The sequence below is a fragment of the Pteropus alecto genome, unplaced genomic scaffold (genome assembly GCF_000325575.1).
Source record: "Pteropus alecto unplaced genomic scaffold, ASM32557v1 scaffold98, whole genome shotgun sequence".
NCBI lineage: Eukaryota > Metazoa > Chordata > Mammalia > Chiroptera > Pteropodidae > Pteropus > Pteropus alecto.
This window is the reverse complement of record NW_006443570.1, coordinates 12,785,866-12,808,293: the sequence shown is the minus strand read 5'-3', so window position 1 is coordinate 12,808,293 and position 22,428 is coordinate 12,785,866. Positions and strand designations below refer to the sequence as shown.

Genomic DNA, 22,428 nt, shown 5'->3' with positions numbered 1-22,428 from the left:
TTCCATTTGCCCTATTTGGTACTAAAGGCTCTCTCTGGCATGGAACTGATGGAAGAAATAAAAGTTATCTATACTTTCCATCATTGCGACCTGAAAATATTTCCAAAGTACAGGGACAGGCTGGCTCCATCCTACCACAGAAATCTTTCACTAAAGTGACAGTGGCACTTAATACTTGTTAAGATAGCTCCCATGGACCTGTGTCCTTGTACAGGATCTTGGGTCCTCAACAAAGAATTGACAGCGATGCCCTCTGAAGACCATCGTGCTAGTTCTGGGAGGACTGTAGCGCCATCTGAATATGTAGCGCTGGGGGACAGGCTCCTCTGTGCTGAAACAGGTCAGTGGCTGGTTGGCCGGGATGTAACCTGTGCACTCAGAGTGGAGGTGCTGTGAGCGAGAGGGAATCTAATGCCAATATCTCACAGCGGTTGCTCCTCAGAGAAAAAAAAAATTCCTCCTGAACCACATATCCTTCCATTTCTTACAGGAAAGCTCCATTATAATCTCGTGGGACCACCGTTGTATATGTGGTCTGTCGCTGACTGAAATGTTGCTGTGCGGCACATAACTGTACTTTTGCTTCCAATGGTTTCTTGAAATTCAAGGCATTATTTATATTAAAAGGAAAAAATAACAGGTAAGAATATTTATCTTCTCGAAATTAAGTACAATGTAACTAAAAGTCAATAATTTTAAATATATATTTAGGCTCCCCTAAAAAATATTTGCTGAATATTAAAATTTAAATGAAACAAAACAGGTCAATGAACAGAGACAAAGTAAGCAGATGAAGTTCTTCAAGGACAATTTTCAGTGCAACTTGATGCCAAGTACCAATGGAATTTCTAGACAGAGAAGGGCAACAGCTTAACCATATCAGTAGATTAACCACAGAACTGAATCATTAAGTTTGAAGAGAAACACCTACAGAATAGCAATTGAAATGATGGAGAGGAGAGAGGGTGATGTGTTCTGGGACTTATATCCAGCTGCTGCAGTCCTATGTCATCAGCTATATGTAAATCTGAACTCAAATGCAATCTGGTCTGCTAATGTGTAAATGGGCTAATGTGAGTGAACAAAATACTTGGCAAAAATCTAAATTCTGAATTTGGCTAGGTCAGATAATGGTTGACTGAACTGAAAATATGTCAAATGGTCATGTTTTCATGATTTTACTCTTCACCAGTGTTATTTGAGTTATCTGAATGCCTTACAGCCCCACTGGAAAAACAATTATTAAATGGTTAAACTAATTACAATTTCATAAACATGGAATAAAAAAATATTAAATTAGATTATTAAAAATTTAATAATTATAGTGGTTATAAGTTAAATGGTGGTGTCCTACAATATGAAATTATGAGATAAAATGGTGATTGAAAAACTAGTTCCACAAAGTACAAATCTTAATGAACTAGAAATGCTTAGAAAAAAAAGTATTATAATTAAACTTTATTGTTAGTTGGTGTTAATTCTTTAGTATCATGGGCATGGTTTGTTTTAACCCTTCTTGAGTAGTTTGCGTTTTACCCATAAAATCATCATCATCTAAGTTCTGATGGTCGGTCATAAGATAAAAATTTTGTTTGATGGTAAACTTCTACATTTACTGAACACCTTTGTGTGACATTCATTGTTTAAGCAATCAACACATCTTTTAACTTTAGCAAATTTTTAGTTTTGTTTTGGGTTTCATTTATTCCGTTGATTCTTTTCAACTTTCACTTGTGACATCTGTCATCGAAAACAAACCAGTTCCTATGTTTCCAGGAAAAAGAAATTCTACCAAATTTATTGTAAGGAATAAAGTAGCAATACCAGCTCTACATATAGTCCTGGTCACAAATAATATTACAAGAACATTTACATTAAATTTTACTCCACTTACCTACCTAGGGCCTGGTTTAAGGCCCTATATGCTTGAATTTCATACCACTGACGACCAGGTAAAAGACCTCTCAATTGTGAATGCTGGTCATTGTACCGTCGCTTTAGTTCAACCTAATAATTTTAAAACATATTAAAAATATAGTAAATAATTAAAGCTCATTTAAAAAAATCATATTAACTTCTAACATTTCAAACATCATTTTATTAGGGTAGAGAGATTTTGATTTTCAGTACTAAATTTGTTTAAGTTCACTTAAAACATTTTTACTCATCCTTACATTCCCTAAATTCCTACATGTACGTAATTAATGTCCTGTGTGACAATGTCAATCAGTTGTATTGAGAAATAATTTACATACAATAAAATTCACAAAACTTCAATGTACATGGAACGTAAGTTTTGATAAATGTATAGTCTTATAATCACCATCACAATCAGAATGTAGATTATTTTCAGCACCCTGAAAACTTCCCTCCTATCACTTTTCAGTTAATCTCCTTCACTGCTGACCCTGCTAATCAATGATCTGCTTTCTGTTTTGCTTTTTCTAGAATTCCATGTAAATGTTATCATACGACATGTAATTATTTGTGTCTGTCTTTTGTCATTTAGCATAATAATTCTGGAATTCATTTCATGTTGAAAAGTATATCGGTAGTTCATTCTTTTATGTTTTATGCAGTCTGATAATCACTGCTTTTTAATCGGGAAGTCTAAATCATTCATATTTAATGTAATTATTGTTATAATTTGGCTTAAATCTATAGCAGCAGAATATACATTCTTTTCCAGTACACATGGAATATTTTCCAGGATAGATTATATGTTGAGCCACAATATATATCTTAAGAAACTTAAGAAGACTGAAATCATATCAAGTATCTTTTTTTCAACCACAACAGTATGAAATTAGAAATCCATAACATGAGGAAAATGGAAATATTCACAAATATGGAGAAATTAACATACAAATGAACAACCAATGGGTTAAAGAAGAAATCCACAGAAAAAGAAAAAACAAAGATCTCAAATAAACAACCTAACTTAATACCTAGAAAAAGTAACTCAAAAGATAACTATCTCAAAGTTAGCAGAAGGAAGGAAACAACTAAGATGAGGGCAGGAAAAATGAAATAGACAACAGAAAAAAAAGACAAAAATCAATTAAATTAAGAGTTGGTTTTCTGAAAAGATAAACAAAACAGATAATCTTTTGCTAACCAAGGAAAAAACTCTCAAAATTATAAATGAAAGAGTAGATTACAATTCATACTACAGAAATACAAAGGATCATAATACTATGAATAATTATATGCCAAAAATTAATAACCTGGAAATAGATAAGCTCCTAGAAACATACAACCTACCAAATGACTAAATGATGAAGAAATAGAAACTCTAAACAGACCTAAAACAAGTAAAGAGATTAAAGTAGTAATAAAAATTCTCCCAACAAAGAAAAGCCCAAAACCAGATAGCTTCCTCTGTGAATTCTACCAAGCATTCAAGGAAGAATTAACACCAACCTTTCTCAAATTCTTCTGAAATATTGAAGAAGAAGGAACACTTCCAAACTTATGTTAAGAAGCCAGTACTACTCTCATACCAGTATCAGATACAGACATTACAAAAGAAAATTATAGGGCAATACCCCTGATAAACATAGTTGCAAAAATCCTCAACAAAAAACCAGCAAACTAAATTAACAGCATATTAAAAGAATCATACACCATGATCAAGTGGGATTTATCCTCAGGACACAAGATTGGTTCAACATACAGAAATCAACAAATGTTAATATACCACTTAACAGAATTAAGGATAAAAATCATATGATCATCTCAATAGATGCAGGAAAAGCATTTCACAAATTCAACATCATTTTATAATAAAAAAAAAACCTCTCACAAAATTAGGCATGGAAGAGGTGTGTCTTAATATAAAAGGCCAAGTAGACAAGCTCACAGATAACATTATTTTGATAGTGAAGAGCTGAAAGCTTTTCTTTTAAGATTAAGAAGAAGACAAAGGTAGCCATTCTCATCACTTCTATTCAACAAAGTACTGAAAGTGCTAGCCAGAGCAATTAGGCAAGAACAAGAAATAAAAGGTCACCAAACCAGAAAGGAAGAAGTAAAATGATCTCTATTTGCAGACAATATGATTTTATATGTAGAAAACTGTAAAGACTTCACACACAAACACACAAAAAACCCGTTAGAACTCATAAACAAATTTATTAAGGTTACGGGATATAAAAATCAACATACAAAAATCAGTTACATGTTTATACACTAACAACAAATTATCCAAAAAAATGTTAGGAAAACAATCCCATTTACGATAGCATCAAAAAGAATCTAAAACTTAGGATAAATTAACAAAGGAGATGAAAGATCTTTACAATGAAAACTATAAGATGAAAGAAATTGAAGAAACATGAATATATGGTAAGATCCTGTGATTATGAATTGGAAGAATTAGTATTGTTACTATATTACAAAACTCTAGTAATTAAAACTATATGGTACTGGCCTAAAATCAGACATATAGTCCTATGGAACAGAATAGAGATTCCAGAAATAAACCCATGCATATATAGTTATCTCATCTTTGACAAGTGCACCAAGAATACACAATGGGGAAAGGATCGTCTCTTCAAGAAATGGTGGTTAAAAAACTGGGTAGTCACATACAAAAGAATAAAACTGAATTCTTATCTTATATCATACATAAAAATCAATCAAAAATGTATTAAAAACTTAAATGTATGACCTGAGATCATAAAATCCCCAGAAGAAAATGGAAAAAGTTCCTGGGCATTGGTCTTGGCAATAATTTTTTTAGATATGACACCCAAAGCACAAGCAACAAAAGCAAAAATAGACAAGTGAAACTACATCAAACTAAAAACTACTGCATAGCAAAAGAAACAATCAACAAAATAAAAAGACAATCTACAGAACATGAGAAAATATTTGCAAACCATATATCTGATAAGTTTTGTATCCAAAAATATAAAGAATTCATTCCACTAATAACAACAAAAAAACCCAAAAACCTGATTTAACAAGGAGTTAAGTAAAATTAGACTGCTATTTGACACCATACACAAAAATTGACTCAAAATGGATCGAAGAACTAACTACCAGACCTGAGACAAAATACATAAAAGAAAACATAGGTACTGAACTTACGGACCTTAGTCTCAAAGAGTATTTTATGTATTTGACCCCAAAGATGTGGGAAGTAAAAGCAAAAATAATGAATGGGACTGCCTTAAACTAAAAAGCTTCTATACAGCAAAATAAACCATCAACAAAACAAAAAAGCAACCAACCAAATGGGAGAAGATATTTGCAAATAACATCTCCAATAAGGGGCTAATCTCCAAAATATATAAAGAACTCATACAACTCAACAATAACAATAACAATCCTATTAAAAAATGGGCAGAAGACCTAAACAGACACTTCTCCCAAGAAAACATACGGCCAACAGATATATGAAAAGATGCTCAGCTTCACGAGTTATTAGGAAAATGCAAATCAAAACCACAATGAGATACCACTTTGCACCTATTAGAATAGCTATTATCAATAAGACAAGAAATAACAAATGTTGGAAAGGTGGGGACCAAGTGACCCTCATACACAGCTGGTAGGAATGTAAATTGGTAGAGCCACTATGGAAAACAACATGAAGGTTCCTCAAAAAATTAAGAATAGAGCTACCATATGACCCAGCAATCCTTCTTTTGAGTATTTACCCAGAATATCTGAAAACATTCATTCGTAAAGATATATGTACCCCTATATTCACTGCAGCATTATTCACAATAGCCAAGACATGGAAACAACCCAAGTGTCCTTTGATGGATGATGTAGTACATATATACAATGGAATACTACTCAGCCACAACAAAAGATTAAATACTGCCATTTGCGACAACATGGATGAATCTTGAGAGTATCATGCTAGTCCCTTATCAAAGAGACTCCGAATAACAGGGCATTTAAACCACATTCTTAATAAGAGCAGTGTCACACCAAAGGCTACTACATACCCAGCCTTCAGCTGGTCTTCATAAAAATCTTTAAAATTACATAGTCCCTAGAGTTACTATTTTCATACAAGGTAAGAATGTATGGTATACACAGTTCAGACTGACCTATTCAAATATATAAGTTAATGACCTTTTTATCCTGTAAAAAGCTCACCTGTGAAAAGTAAAATGCAAGTTCTGTGAAAGGAAATTATTATGATTTTAATTTTTCATAAATAGAATGAAAAAAGGGAATTATGTTTTAAGCAGGTCTCAAGAATGCTATAAAGTCAACTATGCCTCAATAAGGCTTTAAGAAACCTAAATAAAAAAGAATGCTGTAGGAATTTTAAAAATATAACATTTAAAGTAGAAAAATTGATATAACGAGAAGAAGAAATTTTTGGTAGCTTAAAGAAACACTCAATTCAGTTCAATATTTACAGTTCTGGCTGTGTGCAAGGCATCTATGATAGGAACTAGATATACAAAGATGAGTAAAAAATATTTTCTGCCTAGTAAGAGCTTACAAAGAACAGAACAAATATAAATACAAATGGCCATCAAGTAAATATAAGTATTAAAATATTAACTTTGATTACAGTACATAGATATAAGAAGAGTTGAGGAATGAAGACATGCTACGAATTTGGTGCAAGAGTATTGAGGGCCTTACCTGGAAAGGCAAAGGGAATAGAAAAGAAGCCAAGTTTGTAACACATTGTAGAGCTACAAAATTTAAGTGACAATGTAGAGATGTGGGGCTTATTAAAAAGAGAAAAAAGTCAAAACTGAATCCAAAGTTTCCAGTCACTGAGAGAAGCAATCCAGTAATCTACCGAGAGATGACAAGAAGAGAATTTTTAGGAAAAGGATAATTTGGGTTAATCCATGTTAAAGAAATAATTTATAAACCAAGAACAGAAGTTGATAATGAGTTAGTTAAACTGAAAATCAAAATTGGAAAAGTTGGGAACCAAGATTTTATTATGAAATGATAATAACATCTATTGAGCACTTATAATGTTCCATGAACAGTGCAGTTCTTACTATGTATTATCTCATTAAATCTTCACAACAATCTTAAGGGGTAGATATTATTACCCCATTTTACAGATTACAAAAATAAGGTTTAAAAGATTAAGTAGCATGCTGAATGTCACCCAGACTGTAAGGAGTACGGCTAGGATTTTAATCTACATTTGTCTATCACTTAAGAGTGAAAACTCTAGACTCAAGACACTATATAGCTTCTCTGAGTGATCTTAGGCAAGTCAGTTCTGTTATGGCTTACTTTTCACATTTAAAAATAGAATGAGAAAATCTAATTAAAATGAAATTAAAAGTGGTTCTCAAATTCAATGAGAAACAGTAGGAACTGTTCCTTTCAGTTAGTCAGCTTTTAAAAGTCCCCTATGTAATATTCCTGGGCAAGTATATTAAATAGTACGTTTCTGTAGTACAAACCTAATTAAAGGTACAAAAGTTGTTTTCTTGGAAAAAAAATTGGACTTTGAAGATAAATTAACAACTTATAGTTTTAAGGAAAAAAAATTGGACTTTGAAGATAAATTAACAACATAGTTTTAAGAAGTTGTAAAACTACTCAAGAAAAAAAAAAAGACTCTTCAATACAATCTATAATACTATTAACTTTTTTACACAAAGGACATGTTTTAGGAAAGAAAACAGGAGAGTGTGCTTCTGACAAGTAGCTTTCAAATTGGTAGGTAAGAAATTTTATTTCAAATGTCCTCACAAGAACCTGTCAAATTTCTAAATTAAACCTTTATAACTAGAATATAAAGAAAAATAACTTCAAGTGTCACAGACTGTGTTTTTAAAGGTAATGTAGTAAATAACCTCCTAAAAATATTTTAGAAGAAAAAGTACTTTAAAAATTCTATCCCACTGGGGAAAATATACATTTCCTATCTCTCAAAATTAACTAAGCAGTTTCTCTATATTCTTTAATAGTATTACACACCCCCACATCTGGCACTTATCCTTTGTCAGATATAATAGCTTAAGGGTTTTCAAAATGTCCTACACCATGTTCAGACAAATATTTTATAATAATCACTCTGCCTATGTCAACAGTTGCTCTAGGAAGTATTAGTTATAAATAAAGTATTTAGAGATAATGTAGCAACCATTAGATTAAATAAACAAAATTATTTCTCCTTAGGCTTTAATTTTTCATTAAGATGAATTAACTTTTATGTATGACTACATTATTTCAGTTTCTTGCAAATTTTCAAATATTCTTCATAATCCGAATGGCTTTTAAAACACAGCCAATATTTTACCTAGAGAAATTATTTTAGGTGAGAAGGGAAAAAGAAAAGGTTTTAGAGTAAATATATAAAAGATTAACTTTGAAATATTTTTTAGTATTTAAGAAACAGATTTTTAAAAATTAATTAAAAATTTTCTTTGGGAGAATACATTTAATTAGGGAAAGCAAAATTAAGGGTTTGGAAAAGGTAGGAAGCTAGTACACCTCTTTTTAATGACACCAGAATCTATTTCATTGTAAACTTAGGGATTATCGAGCACAAAAATCAATGCCCAATTTAAAATGACACAAAGCATATGTGAAAAAGCCAGTTTCTCCTGCCAGCAAATAGCCTAAATGTTAAGTAAACCAAAGACTGGAAGGGATTAGTTGAAATGTCAAAAGACAACCTTTTACTTTTACCTGCTCATCCTTATAAACACATTCTCATCCCTCAGGCATGCGTTCCAAACAAATAGTTTCAATGTGCAGCAGCAAAAGGCCCATGGCAAGTTCTGCCGTCTTGTAACTGTCAAAGAGATTAGTCTTTGATCTATTTGGGAGGTCATGTCCACACTCATATTAGCTATACAGTCTAACAATATTATACCTGTTGACCAGTGCTTCTTTAATGCCTAATGAGACAGACATTTTATATTATGGAAGTTAACTGTGAATGTTTTTTCTAAGTTTTGACAGAAAGTAAACACCATAAACTGAGCTGAACTGTGGTTTGGAAAAATGATCTTTTAGACCAGTTAACATTGCTTTTCAAATACATTTTACAAGGCTTTCCCAAAATAGAAAACTGTATTTAATTGTACACTCTGGAAGGAGTTTAAATCAGTTGGTGCCCATCCCCAATAAATTACTGTATGTGTAATTTTGGAGTGTGTGAATAGCAGAGACTGCAAATTATTTTATCAGAGGTTCAAACCAAAGGCCCAAAGTTTATTTTATGTGGCCCTTACTGTAGCTTAAAATAATATGAACTATTTGCCAACCCTCAACTAGCTCACTCATTAAAATTATGTTTAACTTCTGTAACAGCTTGAGTTTGCAACCCATTTGTTCAGATGTTGCATTCATTCATAAAACATTTTTCAATAATTGGAGTTCAAAATGAGAAACACCCTTAATATGGTAGATTCTAGACAACTGAAAATATTTCTGCATCAAAAGCTAACCTAATGTATGTAGAGATGAGATCCTGAATAGCAAAGACAGATAATCAAGACTGAAGTGATACTTAGAGAATTATGTAAAAATACCTATACAGCATCTAGGCAAAAGTTATATGGTTTTGGATTCTGATCTTACCATTAACATTTTAGTATACTTGAGATTAAACAGTAAATTCCTGAAGTCCTCCAATGACGTGATTTTATTGGACACAGTATAAGTAATATACTACTGATAGTAGTATATATAAAATAACCAAAAAGATTATACTGTATATGTCAACAGAAATTTAAGTCACAATTTTGAACATCAGATTATTTTTTCAACTTAGTAAAACCCGATAGTATTGGCCTTAAATAGACCTATTCAAGAGTAGCCTTTCATAAGTAGCTTCTGAAGAAATAAATGGTATGATAAACATGAACTGAGACTATAAATGCATCTCTTCACTTTACTACTGCTGCATATGAAAGAAGGTGGAATTTATCCCAATTCATATAAATAGGTATTATGACTTCAGTAATAAATGCCTTCCTAAAAGCAACAATATAGGCAGGATATATATTTTTTCTTGTATGTAGGCTTTACCACAAAAGTTCAAGCCTCAAAATAAGACTAAGACAAATAATCAGCTAAATTTACTTATTAAAAATATTAAGAAAACTTTACCTCATAAAAATAAACACATTTGTCTAGCAAACATTCAAGAAAAATAATTTTATCTTTAGCCAAGATACAGGACCTAAAACATAAACATTTATAGTAAACCAAATCTGGAAGACAGAGACTATGCATTTAGAGGCATTTACTGCTCCATATCATCACAGTGTAAACACTTTTATCAGGGTATCACAATATAAATTCCAATGGTTAGAGTTCTAAATTCAGCATAAGCTCTTGTATGTGAAATAATCTAGCTAAAGGAATATAGCCGGTTTTATTTCATTTGGCATATTTTCAAGATTTCTGAAACACCAAGTTAACCAAATATAGTGTGTGTGTGTGTATTTTTTCAAATGGGGAAAAATGGATTTCTGCCAAGAGTTAAGAACCGAGGTTCCCTTTTAGATTGGGGCGGGGGGAAGCATATTAGAAATGGTTTTCAATTGTTATGTACTTTCTTTGTTACATTAGAAATTGACCACAATAATCCACCAAAAAATAAGAATCAAGACATAGTTACAGACACAGTAATAGTAACACAACATATCTCACATATGCATTAAGGCTGCTTTGGATAAGACGCTTTTTGCAGAGAAAGCTACATTAAACTTTGTGTCATAAACTGTCAATGCTGAAAAAATAGCCTAAAAATTCCAAATATGAGAAAAAGAACAAAATACATTCCTCTTAAATTAAGCATCTCTTGTCTTCAACATATTTGACCTCATCTAGCTATAATTTAATTACCGTGCAGAATTTTTTATTGGTAGTTCAGTAACATTTAAACAATTCTAAATATATGCTTTAGATAATAATGCAAAAACAGTATTAGATCTTAGTTTTTTAATCATGAAAATAATTTGTTAAAATAAGAAAAGAATACATAAAAAAAGCAGAAATTAATATTTTTTTATTAAAAGGAAAGTCAGTTAATACTTTAAGACATGCAAGAAACCTCAATTTTAACATACTTATTCTATAAAGGGCTAAGTTGTTATTCTTATTTTAAAGAATAATCAGCTTTGTGGAAATTTAGTTAGGCTACCCACACCAAAATATTGTCCAGATAAACCTGAAAATGCTTAAATTTTCAACTGTTGAAAATGCCATATACGCATATATATTTTCCACCCATGCTATAGCCCATTTTTAGGGAAGGAGGTATAATGGAAAAAGCACACAGCTTAGAGTCAAGGCTTTGACGTTTATTAGTTGTTTGATTTGGAGAAAGTCACAGTACCCCCAGTTTAGCTTCTTTTCTCTATTTCTGCCTCTGTAAATAAAAGAAAAGAATTCCTGCCAACCTTACCTAATAGAGAAATAAATGACAATGGACACGAAACAGTAAAGCATCATGTATTAGAGGTAAGTGGGCTGGAGAGTTATTATTATCCCATTTTTCTGTAGATTTGGGTGGGCTTTACACTATGTCATAATGTACTGCTGCATATATATGAAAAAAGCCACTGGACTGATAGGGACAATATGAGCCATGTAGCCAATGCTGGTCACCTACCTTGGGCTGTTCACCTCAAATTAGGGTTTTAACACTTGGATCGACTCTCTCTGAAGATGATTAACCTACACTATTCAATATATAGACACATGATTTTAGGTGACTGATGAGTTTCTTTGGCTTATGGAGTGGCTATTCTCTTTGAATAGCAATGAAAACATGTACACTGGCAGCATACATAAAGAACAATGTTCAGTTTTGAAATGTAATTTTTTCTATATGGCTTCTATAATTATCTTAATTCTGAGAAATTATAATTAACATTAGCATTCTTTATTATACTTCATAATATTTTTTGATCACTTTGCAACCTATGAGCTATATTTGAAGCAGAACTGTATAAAATGTCAGTGGTATAATCTACAGAATGAGTACATGATTGGTCCTCTAGTATTCTAAATATTATTTCATTCATATATCTTACAATCTACAGTTTCCTTTGTTAAAGTCATGAGACTTTAATATATGAGAACCAAATAAGTATGAATAAACCCTTCTAGCAATAACAACCAATATAATGAAATATATAACAAAGCGACATGCAGTTGTAAATGGAACCTTAGGCTCTTAAAGGAACGAGCCAATATTAAGAGGCTTTGTTAAGGGGAATAAGTAGTGCTGCATTCAGCAAGTGACAGAGACCTGTACCTACTCCTATATTAACCCTGGAGGATGGCAAGATCTCTCATAGTGGATGCTATAAGATACAATACTAAGTAAGCACTGTCGCCTTGAGGGGACTGCATAAAAGTCTAGTGGCAATGGCAGGTATAGAAAGTAGAAGCTAATCCCAGTGAGAAGAAGCTCAGACTCAGATTTACGTAATGAAATACTGTGACATTTAAAAACAAACAGAGCAACAGAAAGTGTACACATAAAAAAATTACATTGAGTATTAGAAAATACTGAAAATATACTTAAAACTTAAAACTCTTTATCACTTCTGTAGCCCAACAAATAATTATGATACTTTGCCATCTAGATTTTTATTCATACATTCATACTTATTTTTCAAACATAAAAACATGTTTGATTTATTTAAAAAGTATTACTTTCTACCTTTACAATATTATTGTTAGGAACGTCTGATTCTTAGTTTCTCAAATGCGAATGTGGGAATGTGGGAATAAAGAATATGGGTTCATAACACTTTAAAATCTCATGCTTTTTCTTAGGAAGCAATGAAGACTTCTGGTTTCAGAAAGGCAAAAAAAAAAAAAGATATTTCTCCTTTCTTTGCCTCTTAAAAACTGCCCCCAAATTGAAACAAATAAAAGAGAAACACAATAAGAGAATCTAAGTAAATATATTAAAATCCACTACAACCAAAATTCTACTCCGAAGGAAAAAAAAAGTTATTTTCAGAGAAGTTAAAAAACAATTCCACCGCTTCCCCTGAATTAGTGCTGCTGATTATGCTCTGTGCCAGTGGAAGTAGTAAAGTGTCAATCAGCTTTACAATCCCCAGGGTGATAATTTCACTTTATAGCATTCAACCTATTATGAGAGCAAAGTAAAATACGAAGGTAAACAAAATTATTGTTCTCTCCAAAAACAAGATGAATACAAGAAAATAACCAGAATTTTTCAAAAAACAAAAGTTTTTGTTTGTTTTATTTATTATCTAAAGGTTTAACTTGTAGCTATATTCAGACATAGCTTTTTTTCTTAAGGAAATACAATAACATGAGTATTGGGGGAAAAAAAAGAAAAAGAAAAAGGCTACCAATCAAACTTGCTTAATTAAAATTTTGTCATTTTAAATGTTTTCTTCCCTGATCTGAAAGTATTCCTTTAAGAAATATGGGGATATTTTTCAAAAATTTAAAAATTCAAAAAATTCCATCACAATTAAAAAAGCAAAACAAATAAAAATATGATGAACAAAAAAAATTAAAAATTAAAAATACCTCAGCAATTTACTCATTTATTTTGCGATTTTACGATTTTTTATTTTCAGGAGAGATGGGAACAAAAGCTGTGGTTATTCTCCTTTTTCATGGTCCAAGGAAAATTACAAATTGTCAACTAAGATGGCGTGCTTAGATTTAAATTAGATTTTAATTTTGGAATTTCAAGATATATTTAGAACCTGCTTTAATAATACTTCTGGCCAAATTTTTTTTTAAAAAAGCTAGGAAAAGAAAGTTTTCCGAGGAAGAAAAAATGGTTTAAGTAATTGAAGGTAAACTCATTCAGAAAAGACAGGTTTTTCTTCCATATCTGTGATTTGGCCTAAGAGTTTCCAACAGTTCCAACAGCAAGTTGCTAGACTCCTAAATGTGAGACAGAGCTTAGTATTATGGCCCTTTAAGTTTATGTACACAGCCATTTCCCCTGGGTAACTACATGTTGTTATCCAGGCAAGGTCCAGGTAGGTTTCTGTATCCGATGCTATACTATAACAAGAACACTATGCTCTGACCTCAGGCTTTATTCCTGGATCTGGTTTCCCATAACTTAGCTCAAATCCTTAAAATGGCATTCAGGACCCTAACTAATTTGACTTCGTAATACCTCTCTCAGCCTCTATCAACATGCCATTCTCTCTAACTTGCTCTCTACTTCAGCATCTTTCAATACTTGGAAACTGCTATCCTCTTTCATACCTTTGGGCCTTAGCATATGCTGTTCTCTCTGCTGAGAATACTCCGATCCATTCTTTGCACCTACATAACTCCTAGCCTTCTCTCCTGTGCCAGCTTAAATATCACTTCCTCAGAAAGTCTTTCTTTACCCCTACAGACTAGTTCAGGATACTGTTATACATTCTCATAGTTCCTATGACTTTTTCTTACAGCCTTCATCACAACTGTAAATAATTGTTTCTTTGCTACTTTTATGTCAATATTTCCCACTAGACTGCAAGCTCCATGAGACAAGGGACTATAATATGTGTAATGTATCACTGTGTCACCAGAGTCTAGTACTGGTACTGGTTGTTTCATTATTCTGAATGGACTTAATATGAATAGTTTTGTAATCTGGCCTTTGATGAGGTCATTCCATTTTACCAAATGTTTGTATGCCTGAATCTTAATGCAGACACGATTCAAATCTATTTCTCTGGTTCCTCCATCTATTTTAGGTAAATCAGTCAAAGTAAATGGATATTTGGATGGAAAGTCAAAGGTATTGCTCAACTTCACTTTCTACAGGCATCTGAACACCCAGATCCTATCCCATCGAAATATTTACACGTTTGAGTCCTTTACTAAATTACAGACATCACCTGTATAGAGAAAGCATCTTGTTCATTTTTGCACCTACTATATTTAGTACACATTAGGCTTTTAGTAAAAGCTTTTTAAATGAATGAATGAATAAATGCTAAAACACTCAAAATCATTAATACAGTTATGAAAGTGGTTCAAAAGAAATACATGCATCTACTCAAAATTAAGAAATTATGTTTGTTTTGATAAACTATAGCCCCTTGCCTTCATTCATCTACTCACGAATGATTCACACTGCTATCAAAGCAACAAGAAAAATGAAGGAACAACATCATTCTCCTTAAAAAGAAATGTCAAATTTAAGAATTCTAATACTGCCATCATCTAATAATATTTTGACACTTGAAAGCATTGGTTTAATGTGCACTCTATTTTATCAATGCTGTTATCCTCTGGGACAACCATGGGATAAGAGCCTTTTCTTAGGTTTATAAAAACCCAAGAATGCATGGAAGCCTATAAATTTATATGTGCTTGTTATAAAGTCAATTAGTAATTTAAAAAACTAAAATAGATGCCTGTGTTTTTCAATCATGAATGTAACTTTTCAAAATTGATTAAAATATCTTCAAATAGTTCAGTACATTCAGAGGTAAGAGAAGTTTTCTAAATAAAATAATTCATAAGGGTTTCTATATGCCAGTATTAAGATAACTAATCAGATCACTGTCTGAGTTTTAAATAGTTTCTAAATGAAATCTATTTGGTAACTCAACATACTACATTACTAAAGAAAAACAATATACAAATATAAAATGTATTACCTTAATAAATTATTTTAATCATTATAAGAACATTTTTTGATATTGAATATTACCATCGAATTTTACTAAACCAATGATAAACCATTTGAACAGTTTTAAAGTATAAAAATTTTTAGCCACATGCCATGGTTTTATGAATTTTTTCTCAGAGCAGTAAAGGCACAATCCCCATGAAGAGAGAATATTTGTATGTACTCCTTAACTATGCTAAGGAATACACATAAAACTCAGTTTTAAAATCTAAGTATTGTACTTTATAATGCCTCAGAAATCATGACCATGCTACCAAGTTGAGATGTGGATGCCTGAATTATAAAGTTGAAGGCTTTTGTAGTTTTTAGATCATACTAATAGGCCAAAGGATTTGCTTCAGACATTCATTAAAAGAGCAGCCTTGTTATATTGTGTAAGGTATACTTTTCTACCAACATCTGATCATATAAAGGCCTTGTGTCACTATTCTGCCCCTCAAATACTTAGGTTTCGTACACGGAAAGTTTTCTTTTTAACTATTACAAGATTAAGTATGTCCTTATAGAATGATCAGAAGCATCTGGAAAAGGTGGAAGTGAAAAAAATCTTCTCTGGGAAAGTTAGTTTAATGCTTGCCCTTCAGAGCGGCCCATTATCAACATTTAATAGTAGGTTTCTTTATTTTCAGATCCCTGAAGTATGTGCAATAAATTATGACTAGAACTAAACAAGTCATACTTGGCTCCAAAATGAAATTTTCCTACCTCTACTTTGTAGTCCCCAAGGTGGGAAGAGGAAATCCTGGTCACAGCCAAAGAAGTCATATTTTTGGCTCTAACATACATTTTCCTGCTTCTCTAAAAGCCAAACTCTGTAATTGAGACTACAAAAGTCTTAAGTTAGTATTTTAAACTGTATTTAATTACTTCCATAATCTGTGCCTCAAATTTAAGAAAAAATTTTAGTACCATAAAATAAACGTCACTGCCCTCTTTTCCCTCTCAAGTCACTTATCTAACTCAGACATTGACCTTTAACCTACTGAAATAAGAATTCAAATGAAATAGAGAAAATAATGCAGAACTAGATTATTTCATTTCCATAAGATAGATTGTTTAAGGTTGTCATTTATAAATAACTTCTACTTATTCTAGCATGATAGACTGAGTATTAATGACAAATATAACTATAAAGTCTTAATTTGTGGTCCAGTAATTTAAAGCACTGTTAGTTTTAGAAGAGCCATTTATGGAGATCATTTAGTTCATCATCACATTTTACAGAATACAAGAATATGGCAGACAAACCCTAAGGTGACTCCCAGAGAGTCGTGTCTTGTATAATCCTCTCACCTTGAATGAAAGCAGAACCTGTGACTTGCTTCTAGCCAGCAGAATATGGCAAGGGTGATGGACAGTCACTCCCTTATTAGGTTATAAGGCAAAAGTATGGGGAAATTACTCCTGAGGTTAAATTATATGACTCCACTTTAGCAGGCCTTAAATTTTGTTGGCCTTAAATAACCTGCCATGCTGTGAGAGGGCCTGTGAGAAGGCCCTATGGCAAGGAACTCTGAGTAGCCTCTGGGAGATAAGAAGAGCCCATGGCTGAATCAGTCCTAAGCCATAAGGAACTGAATTCTGCCAACATCTGGAATGAGCTTGGAAGACTCCAACATCCAGATGAGAACACAGCCCAGTCAACACCTTGACTGGAGCCTTGTGGAACCCCAAGCAGAGGACCCAGCTAAGCTATGCCCAGACTCCTGACCCATGGAAACTGTGACATAAAAAATGTGTGTTGTTTTAAGCCAAATTGTTTGTGGTGATTTGTAATGCAGCAATAGAAAACTAATATAAAATTGAGCAACAGCCAGTATAACCAATGTTCTACTATGTATTAGAGTGCAAAATGCTATTGGGATTGAGCATTCCCTTCTACAACTCCTTTAATGATTTATGATTGTAACAATACACTGAATTGTCTCATTATAAGTTATATTAATGTTAACTTCTGTCCTCATTATCATATAATAATGATTACTACCGTTATCATGCCTTACTTGAAGTGTCTAGGTATGAAGGGTTGTTTTTTAACAACAATATCAAGTAAAATAAAGAACAAAATGAAACGCTATTTTAATAATTTACATTAAATATATTAAATGTATACTTAACCTTTAATTTAATTAATGTATTAAATATATTTAATACTTAAATATAACTATTTAAATATATAAGTATAAATAATTGAGACTTAAATAAACTTATATTTAATCATTAATTAAACCAACATTTATTGAACACTCACTATATTCCAAAGCAATACTTCGTTTAAGAAGTTGTCCAAACTTCAAGGTATACCATCTAACAGATTATAAAATGGATTATTAAACATTAAAATATAATCTAATGAAGGCAGTGTAATATATGCTTTAGGAAGTAATAAAAGGCACTGGTAAAGATAACTATATAGGTAAATATAAAAGGTAGTACATTTGGTTTGTAATTCTTTTTTTCCTGTATGATTTAAAAGACAAATGCATAAAACAATAATTATAAATTATGTGAATGTGTATACAATGTATGAAGATACAGTCTATGACAATAACAATATAAAATGTGAGAACAGAGATTAAGATACTACTTATAGCCCCCAAGGTAACACTAAGAAAATAAAAAATATACATGAAAAGAAAGGGGATCAAAATAGTACACAACAAAATCGACTAAATACAAAAAAGGTCAATAATGAAGGAACGAGAAACAAAAAGCACATACCATGCAGAAAACAAACAGCTAAATTGTAGAAGTCCTCCCTTAGCAGTAATTACCTTAAATATAAGCAGATTTAACTCTAATTGAAAGGCAAAGATTGGCAGAATGAATTATAAAAACATGATACAACTCAATGATATCTACAAGAGTTGAAAGAAATAAGAAATTTGGACCCTTATCTTTCTTACATCATATACAAAAATTTATTCAAAATGGATCAAACAACTAAATTTAAAAGCTAAAAATATGAAGCTCTTCAAAGAAAACATTAGGAGCAAATCTGCTTGACCTTAGATTTGGTGATGATTTGCTAAATATGACACCAAAAGCATGGACAACAACAACAAAAAAAACAGATAAAGTGAATTTCATTAAAATTTCAAATCTTTGTATGTCCTTTATATCCTATAGAAGTATACAAATAAATATTTTCAATAACTTGTTTAATCATTTATGAATTTTAAGAAACCATACATAATGATGCTCTGATTTATTTCAGATATTTAGATATTTCAGGTATTGACTTTATATTCTGCTCATTTATCCAAATGATAAAAGTCCTTCTTAATTACTAGAAAAATTGCATATCTATACTTTTAAAGCTCATAAACACCAGTCTTTTGAATGGATGCCTTACAAATATCCCGTAGTTATGAAAAAAAATGCCAGGACTCCTTTTGAAGTCTTAATTCTAATTCCTTTGCCATGTGTGGTGGAAAATACCCACCCTCATTCAATGCTCCTGACTTTGGGCTTGGGCATATGACATGCTTTGGGCAAAAGGTTAGAAGATATGATATAAGTAGGTATTTGAAAAGTACGTATACAGTCAAGCCTGCCCTCTTATACCTCTGACACTGCAATGACAACATGTTTTGGCCAGTCTTTTGGTCCAAGAAGGATGAAATACACATGCAGAGCAGAGCTGACCCAGTTGAGCCCAACATACAATTGTCAAACCATAGCAGGGTGACTAAGCCTAGCTTAAATTAGCTGAGCTACCCAACCAAGCTCAAACTAGATCATCTACTGCCCAGCCATCCACCCCCATAAATGTGTGACCCATAACAAATAATTGTTGTTTAAAGTCACCAAGTTTTAGAATTGTTTGTTACACAGGACAAACTGACCCAGACATGGCAATAAGAAATACATTTCCCTTATGTCTGGTTTTGGCAGTAAAGAATTTCCTGCTTTATCTGTCACTTGTCCCTGCAACTTGGACCACTCTTGGGTCTATTATACTTGGCCTGAAACTTTCAGGAACCGCGAGAGATACTAGACAAACTAAATAAACTTCTTTAGAACCACCCTCCTCCTCCCCACCCAGACCCCACTAAATCTTCTGTTATTTTGCTGTTGTACACAACTAGAGCCATCCAGAGTCAGATAAGCAGAACTATGACAAGCAGGACTATCACTGAGGAATGTCAGAGCAGAATACCAGGTGTCTTCTTTTGTATGACAGACTGATGCTGTCTGGGAAGAACTTATCCTGAGGAGATAAAGCATTAAAAACCCAAGATTGGCATAATAACAATTCCTAGAATCACAGCTGTTGGGAATAAGGATAAAGAATATAGAAAGTAAATCTAACTTTTTTTACAGGTAACATTTTAAGAATTTTCAAAGAATAATGTAATAAATACCTGTATTCTCATCATATTTTCTGGAAGCTTGTTTTTTTAAAACAAACACACATTAGAGAAAAAGCTAAAGTCCCTTTGGAAACTACCTTCAATATCATTTCCTTCTCTTCTCCTTAGACAAAATCACTATTATGAGTTTGATGTGAATCCTTTCAGGTCTTGTTACTTTGTATTTAGTACAATATAGTATTAGCCATAAAGTTATCTTCTTTCCTCGTTCTCAAGAACTCATATATAGGTCCATAAAAGAGAAGATACAAGCAAAAATTGAAAGAGCCAGTGTTAGGGAGAAATAATTCGTATTTAAGACACTGGAAGAATGTGTGGTAGAAAAAAGGAGAAAAGGGTTCTTTCTACTTTACTAAAGTAGCATTAGTGCAATAATTCAGGGCTAAGGTAAAATGATAAGACATCAAAAAGCAACAGTACCACTGCCAGGAGCAGTGCCATCAGCGGCACTAAGCTTCAGTGGACTGCAGCACTAATGCTGTTGATCGTGAGCACAACAGTTTTCTCGAGTAGATGTCAACTGTTTCATCAATAGCCATAGTCAGAGGCAGTATTAGCCATTTTAGAATAGAAGCCCTGGTATGGTCATCAGCATTCTCAATGGTAGCACTGGTGGCTGGAGAAAGGTATTGGAAGTCACAAAAGTTAGTGTAGGCTGAAAGGATTAGATACCCCTTCAAGACTTTCAGAAATTCTGAGGAGGTCCAGAGTTTAGGGAAGAGTATAAACTAACCAGAGATATACTGTTTATTACTGTTAAAATAGTAACAATAAAGAGGATAACTGCCTGGGGAAAGAACTCTTGCTTTGGTATGAGACCTTAACGGGTTGTGCCCTAGGAGGAGGGATATGAATTTTATTTAATGCGGTCAGCTCAGTAGCCAAAAAGCAGGGAGAGAAAACCTCAATTCTTGATCTCAGATTGCTAGCATCTTCAAATGCCTACAGGAAGTAAACAAAAATTCTCCCTGATCAAAGATAACATCACCTAGGTTTAAAATTACTGCTACAAATAATTTTTCAAATATAATATTTACTAAACAATCAGTGGTAATGAAGCAAAATTCCTGTCTCTGGCCAAGGCCAGAATAACTAGTTCAAGAATATCTCTCCCACTGTAAGTAACTGTAAAACTGGACACAATGGATCAAGCAACTGCTTTCAGGGAGAAGATACCAGGTACCATAAGACTAATCTTGGAGGTAATGGAAATCCATTAGGTGAACTCCATGATTCTCAGCTCACTTCCTTGGTATATGTTCCTGACAACAGCACAGAACACTGAAGTACAAGCAGAATACAATGATCCTGTTGAGCTGAAGTGGAAGAGATCAGAATTTGAAGCAGCTAAAATCACTGAAATCTGAAGGGCAGAGCATGGCATGGGAGAGAAGAGAGCTAGATAGAAAAGGGTCCTAGAATTCCGAGGCACCAATGTGTTTCTGTCGCGAAGAACTTGATTCAAAAAAAATTGCTGGGCTCCATTTCCAGAGTTTCTGATTCAGCAGGTAAGGATGGAGCCTGAAATATGTATTTCTATCATGTTTCTAGGTGACATTGATGATCCTGACCCAGGACCAAACTTTGAAAATCACTCTTATTGAACAAGAGACAGTATAAGTTAAAGAGAAAATAAACCAATATCCACTAAACCTTTCACACTCATTCTGAGTTACTAAAGAACTAAAACAGGGAGAAAAAAAAATGGCGTATATCATAGAGACTCTGGTGACCAAATCAAAGTTGTGATGGAAACGAGGAACAAAAGCAAGGAAAAATCACCTGGGATCTAAAGGAACAAGCCATGCAACTAGGGAGAAATCCAAGAAAGCACCCTGCAACAGCAGATGGTAGGATGGGGCAAGGACGTGGTCTCCAGCAGCTGAGTGAGACGGAGGCAGCGGCAGCAGCAGAAGCCTCTTAAAGGGGCCACGACCACGAGTAGATTTTTCCAGTGACAGACCTGCTTGCTCTGATTACCAGTGCCAATTCGGCTGTGCACAGGGGGCACCAGGGACTTACAAGGAGACATTTTCAGAGTGAGGGCTGAGGGGAGACTCATTCTGTACATAAGTGCCATTGTTTCCTGTTGAGCCCTCCCCCATACCAGTGCGCTGGACACAGCGCCACCATAGCCATGATGCCATCAAACTGGATAACAGAGGTCGCTCTGCCCAGAGGATTCCCCAAAACTCCACCTCCCCCAACTCGCAGCCCTACCCAAGCCACATTCAGTTATGTCCTTGGCAAGTCTGGTGCCACTTGCAGAGCAGCACCAAGACTCACACTGGTGGCAGCTGATCTTGGTTTCTGGTGTGGCTTCTGGAGGCAACTATAAGCATAGCATCTGAATCTTAACAGGTGGCCCTGGGGCAGAGTGGCAGCGGCGGCGGGGAGGGAGTGTTAGAGGTTTGGGCTAAGTTTGGCCTGCAGCTGAAC

At 33.2% G+C, this 22,428-nt stretch overlaps 1 protein-coding gene across 1 annotated transcript in view; it reads right to left on the bottom strand.

Moving 5' to 3' along the window:
• Nucleotides 1–22,428, bottom strand: part of BRIP1 (BRCA1 interacting protein C-terminal helicase 1) — a 161,007-nt gene that overhangs the window by 24,199 nt on the left and 114,380 nt on the right. Inside the window, exon 17 of the mRNA XM_006924906.3 lies at nucleotides 1,895–2,007. Within this exon, the coding sequence (XP_006924968.2) occupies nucleotides 1,895–2,007 (113 nt within the window). The remainder of the gene's footprint in view (nucleotides 1–1,894; nucleotides 2,008–22,428) is intronic.